The sequence below is a fragment of the Crocodylus porosus genome, unplaced genomic scaffold, assembly GCF_001723895.1.
Source record: "Crocodylus porosus isolate Cpor-Errol unplaced genomic scaffold, CroPor_comp1, whole genome shotgun sequence".
NCBI lineage: Eukaryota > Metazoa > Chordata > Crocodylia > Crocodylidae > Crocodylus > Crocodylus porosus.
This window is the reverse complement of record NW_017728906.1, coordinates 91,327,180-91,333,538: the sequence shown is the minus strand read 5'-3', so window position 1 is coordinate 91,333,538 and position 6,359 is coordinate 91,327,180. Positions and strand designations below refer to the sequence as shown.

General features: G+C 40.8%; 1 protein-coding gene across 2 annotated transcripts in view; it reads left to right on the top strand.

Moving 5' to 3' along the window:
- EDAR (ectodysplasin A receptor) overlaps positions 1-5,686 on the top strand; it is a 114,747-nt gene extending 109,061 nt beyond the window's left edge. For both annotated transcript variants that reach the window (XM_019529602.1, XM_019529601.1), the window contains exons 11-12: positions 1,788-1,848; positions 4,165-5,686. In XM_019529602.1, coding sequence (XP_019385147.1) covers positions 1,788-1,848; positions 4,165-4,484 — 381 coding nt within the window. In that variant the 3' untranslated portion in view covers positions 4,485-5,686. The remainder of the gene's footprint in view (positions 1-1,787; positions 1,849-4,164) is intronic.
- The last annotated feature ends 673 nt before the right edge of the window (positions 5,687-6,359 follow it).

Genomic DNA, 6,359 nt, shown 5'->3' with positions numbered 1-6,359 from the left:
TCAGGAGGCGCTACTTCACAGTCAGGGCAGCTAGGATCTGGAACCAACTTCCAAGAGAAGTGGTGCAGGCTCCTACCCTGGGGGTTTTTAAGAAGAGGCTAGACGAACACCTTGCTGGGGTCGTTTGACCCCCAGTACTCTGTCCTGCCATGGCAGGGGGTCGGACTAGATGATCTACTCAGGTCCCTTCTGACCCTAGAAACTACGAAACTATAAACACATAATGTGAAGATTATATAACATCCATGAAATAATTGCAGTCTCATCTCATCAGATAGGAAGTATGTGAAGACCTGATACAAACCTGTGTGACAAGTCGAGAGTAGGGCACTCAATTAATTGTGGCCTATAATCATAGTCTACAGCAGCGTTTCTTAACCCATGGGGTGTGACCCAAAAGTGGGTTCAAAGAATATATGAAAGGGTCATGAACAAACTTTAAATATGGATCAACAATCTTTAAAAATGGGTTCTCCTTTAAAGGACAAAAATGTGGGAAACCATGGCATTTCCCTTGCAGGCTGGCAGAGCTCCAGCCTGCAAGAGATATGTTTGGGGGCCCCTATGCCCCAGATACCTCCCCCCTTCTCCATACACTCACCCCCTGCCCCACACACGGGGGGCTGGGGCTTAGGGGCAGGAGGCAGCAGGTTGGGACTGAGGGGCACTGGCAGGGCCAGAGGGTTGTTTTCTACTTAAACTATTTACTGGATCAGGACTGGCCATTCATGTTTACAAAAAAGGTTGAGAACCAGAGGTCTAGAGACCCAGCTGGCTTCTGTAGTCCAGTCAAAACAAAACTGCGAACAAAAATCTCCCCACAAAACTAAAAATGTCCAAAAAGCGCCTTTTTAGTTTGGCTTCTTTCTAAATAGCTTTTGTGAAAAGTAGAGGCTTTTTGTAGACAGTGCTTGAGTCTCATCAAGAAGCCAGTTTTTCTAATGACTTGCTTTTAATTAGAACTATCTGAAGGATGATCGTTCCCTATCATGTTGAGGTTTAGAAATTAGTTTAGCATTGAAACAAAACCAAAGGCTTTAACATGATTTTGCTAAACGGGATCTTGTCAAAGGCTTTTCCCAAAGCAGTATATATTAGATATCATATGTGTGTGTGTGGGGGGGGGGGAGATAAGTGTCTGCCAGAAATGATCAAAGATCCCTTGACCTCAGAAATCTTCTCCGTCCAAAACTTAATTGAAATTATTACATCTCTGAAATGTTTTCAGCTTATGAAACACCATATATGGGCAAAAATAGTTTTAATTGAAAATGATATGACTGGTTCTACACCTAACGTCAATCTGCAAAAAATCCTCTAAATTTAAGTCTCTTGCAGTGCGTTGGAAGAATCATTTGGTTCATCATTGTTGGTCCTATTTACCTGACAGCTCCTGCATTTAGGCATATATCTGTGCTATTTAATTTGCTCTCTTTTCAAATAGTTGAGTGGGGTTTATAAAAGGAACTAAATGCTAAAACACTCAGAGTGGTATCTTCACTGATCTAAATTATACAACCCTGGAAGAAAGTGAGATTTCCCTACAGTGGAAAGCACAAAAGCATGTTTATTCTTAAATCACTGTATTGTTCTCCATTATGAATCTTCAGCATAAGACCTAGGAGGCTTTATGCAATTCAGTGTTTTCAGAGACCTGAAAAGAAGAGCTTCTAAAGCATTGGAGCAGTTGCATTGTGACTGGTTGCCTCTGGCTAGGAATGATCTTTTCACTTGACTAAAAATATAATGAAATATAACTCTTTAAAACATGTTTTCGTTCCCTTTAGATTCAAAGTCGAAGGAAAAAGATTCTTGATGTATATGCTAATGTATGTGATGTTGCAGAAGGTGAGTGTGAACAAGAAATAATCAGAAAATGTACACAGAATTAAATCACAGTTGTTTGCTGGGAATAGACCCCCCCTTTACCTTCATATGAAAAGGCATGCTTCAAAGAGAAAATTCCAATCTAGAGAACATACTTTGTATAAGTTACTTGTTTTAAGCAGGTTAAATAAATGAGTTAAAATATGTTTTGATAAGAAGTTGGAAAATAAGGTTTGGGTTTGGGGGTGAAGAGGAGGGGAGAGGAGGTTGTAGATTATGTCAGACAAGTGTTTCGCCTTTCTGTGCCCCTAGGTGCCTTCCTTCTACCTCACTGTCACCGCATCCTGAAACCACCACATCCATGTCAACCAGTGTTTATAGAGTGAAACCTATTTAACACCTGACGGCCTGTATGGTCTAGACCAGAGCCAGGCAACCTATTCTGGCTGTGGGCCAGATAACCCACCCTGGGTCAGAGGTGGGCGCACAAGTGCTAGCGTCTGGCCTCCACCGGTGTGTCTCCACAGTGGCACAGGGAGAGTGCCTACAGCTAAAGCTGGCCTGTGGGGTAGATCCAGTGGTTCCCAGGGTCAAGCCAGCCTGCAGGTAGTAATCTGATCCCAGGTCTAGGCAGATTAATTTCTCCGTGTAACAAAGGGCAAAACCATATTTATTTTCCACTTTACAAAAGTCTTTGTGCGTGTGTTATCTGGAAAAATGTAGGTCTCAGCTCATTGCTACTGGCCATGAAACAGGAAAAAACTCCATATATATAAAAAAGTAAATACAAAAGTCAGAGGATAGTTCTGGGAAGTGTATATTCCCATATTGTATCTTGCAATATGGGAAATGGTCATTTGCAAATAGTTGAGTGGGGTTTGGAAATGGTCAAAAAGCAAACCCCGGCCCTAGGGTCAGTGCTTAAACCCAGCCTTTGAAAATTAACATTAAGGATGACAGAGACCGCCTGTGAAGGGACTGTGCCTGGAAAGTTTCCACATGGAGACAAGAGGCATCATTGCAGCATCTGCATTCCTCTTATTTCTGCAAGAATGGTTTATCATTACAAAAATATGTACGGCCAGATCCTATTCCACCTATTAAGTATCTAAATGGATTTAGGGTAGAATAGGATTGCATTTATGTGTCTGCTTAAATCCCTGAAAAAATATTAAGATGGCTACACTTATAACATGCCTTGTCATCTTAGCTTTGAGATGAAGTCACAAAAAGCAGAGAATAGGAACAATACCCAATCAACCTTGTGTGTTAGCTTTTCAGGGACTCAAGAAGGCTGGAATAGGATCTCACTTGGGCACCTAAACAGGCTAGTCAGAAAGTAAGGCAACATGGCGCTTTGTAGACTAACTCTAAATGGTTTGGATCAGCAGTGCTCATGGTTTTTGCCCTACAGGCATGAGACTGGTCTGTGGGCTAGATTGGGCCATTCACCACCCCTGCATGCTGGCACCAGGCTTTAGGGTCCCTGTGGCACACTTGCCCAACCCGCGCACGCTGGGATTGGGCCCTGTGTCACCCTGCGTGCCTCATTTAGAGTGCAGGGACAGGGTCTGCAGGGCTCCTCACAGATAACCCAGAGCTAGGGGCTGGATTGCTGCCTGTGAGCTTGTAAGGCAGGAGCCAAGCACCCTTGGTTAGTCTAATTTAACATTAGACTATAAAGGTGCTGCCCTGTAATGCTTTCTGCATAACTTCAGATGAATGTGCTTAGCTATGGTTTAGAGATGCTGCTTGCAACAAAGTCAGGGAAACATCAGATTAGGTAATCTAGTTTACCCCAGACCCATCTGAGGGGATGACTATCAGTGCGTTATTCCCTGTGCCATTAAGCAACAACTGAATTTGACATTGCTGGAACTCTGGCTGCTGTTGACTAGCCTGCAATGAAAAACAAAATGCCTTTGCTAAACTCACACATCTGTATCTGTGGAATTGCTCATTGGGATATTTCTGCAGCTACTTGGGGTAGCTGAGACAGGGATACAGTAATAAGTAACTATTGAATAATTTCCCATACAAATTCCCACATGCATTCTTCCCTTATTGTCTCCAGGTTTCCTTCTCTCCTTACAAGACTCTACTAGTCCCATACTGTCATTTGGGGCAATTCATTTAGGCAGTACACATAATAGTCACCAGGGTACCAGGCAGTTGGGTTAATTCACACATGAGAATATTAGATGTAGTTACTGTGGTATCCTGGTTTAAGTATATACTATTGAATATTACAGTAATCCTTATTGTTCTGTAAGAAACATCTGTAGTCATCAAAATCTGTGTACTGGAGCTCCTGACTAAGAATCTCCTCTTTGACAGGTCTCAGTCCCACAGAACTGCCTTTTGACTGCCTGGAGAAGACGAGCAGGATGCTCAGCTCAACCTACAACACTGAAAAAGCCATTGTGAAAACATGGCGCCACCTTGCTGAGAGCTTTGGATTAAAGAGAGATGAAATAGGTGGTATGACAGATGGCATGCAGCTCTTTGACCGAATCAGTACAGCTGGCTATAGTATCCCTGAACTTCTAACCAAACTGGTACAAATTGAGCGATTGGATGCTGTTGAATCTTTGTGCGCAGATATTTTGGAATGGGCACAAACATCGCCTACACCTGCACTACCAGCTGCTTCCTGATGGTCATGCTTGTGATCCTGCTGGGAGTGGGTGGCCTGGTGGGGCTCTCAGTGGCGCGGGAGCCCCCAGGAAGTGCCAGGCCAGTTACCACCCCGGTGAAAAAGCGGTCAGGGCACCTTAATAACCCTAGCTCCCACAAGCTCCCTTCACTTCAAAAGGATCTGCAAGCACACCAAGTCCAAGACCAGCGTGTCCAGGATGTTGGAGAGGGATTGAAAAGAATTGGTGCTTTCCTTACAGTTACATATTCTGTCATTCTAAAGGGTGAACTGAGACAACAGTTGAAACTGAATTTGACACACAAACAAAAGAGCAAAAATCTTCAGAGAAATACAAGATTAAATGTTTCATTAGACATAATGGCTTTTGTTAAACAGTTGCTGATAGTAAATGAACACTAATGCCAGTTTTCCATTCTGTTTACAAGAATGGATGCAGATTAGTCTGTTGGTATCCTGTTTTTGAAGAAAGTTTAAACTATTTAAAGATATTTCTATCATGTCAGGCCTTGTTCAGTAATTTAAAGCTACAGTCAGATACAGTACCATGGAATACAGATAACGCCTGTACATTTCTATAGTTTCTAACACATGTAATAGGTAACCTATTTCATTCCTTATTTATCCTATGGATTTGCTGAATAAAGACGTGTGTACATTAACTAGATTCACAGTTTCCCTAGTTTAACTAATAATTCCAGATAGAAAAAAATGATCAAGGTCATCAACAGATCTCAAATGACTGTCTATATGTCAAAGCATTCTTGGTCTACACAAACATTTCAGAAATTTATTAATGCATACTGCTAACTGACTAAAGACACAGTAGTTAGAAAGTTGACTACTTTTAACTTAAAAGGAACATATTTTAATATCTTCTGTATTTACAAAAAAACCTCTCTAGGCAAAAAAAAATGATTGCATAAGACATTAAAAACAAAAAAAAAAGCAGAATCAGTAAAAGAGCCACTTAAAGAGTACAAAGGCAACTGCTTTTAAAAACTATTATATATGCCTACAGAAGTATGAAGCATGAGCAGTTGCTGAAGAGAAAATAGTTCCTCATGAGTCAATTCCTTTTATAGGGGCGTTAGACTGAGGTTGTTCACAGCAACAATATATCTTATTTCCTTCTAAATGTTAACAAATCTATTTTTTGTGGCAGGATGGGGTTTTTTTCAGTCAATAATCACAGACCAGAAGCCAGTAGCTGTTAACAAACCTGGTAGGCTAATTTGCAGTTCAGTTCCTTGCTAAAATGCTGTGATGACAGGTTTCAGCAGGTGTTATTATTAATCTAGAAGAAATTTCATGATTTACAAAGATTTATTTTTAATTACAGATTGCACGACTGAGCAAACATGTTATAAAACTATCAGTCAGTCATATCTTTGAAGTTAATAACCAGTTTTTCACCAGTAAGCATATAGAACGTAACTGTGGTAGAGTTATAATTATGTGCTGAATATTTAATAACAATATTTGGTGTCCATATTTGCTGATCTTTACACTGCTTATTTTGAGTAGCCTGGGAGCTACATACTCCAACATGAGACTTAATTATCCTTTTAGTTTCTCTTTGAAGTCTATTTATCCCGCATATTATCTGGCAATAATTATAAAACCATCTTGCTAAATTAGTTTGCAAGTGCTGAACAGGCTTATAATTCTGTCCTTTACCTATTCGTAAAAAAGCAGCCATCTTCACTTGCTTTCATATTTAAGCAACAGGCATCGGCCTAAACCTAAAACTTGGGAGTGACACAGGCCTGAATTAACAGATACTTAAAAGCAGGGGTGAATTTCTGTCTTCATTTGAAGTGAAGATAATAACAAACTGACTGGAGTGGGGCCAGAGTTTTGCCTGGATACAAAA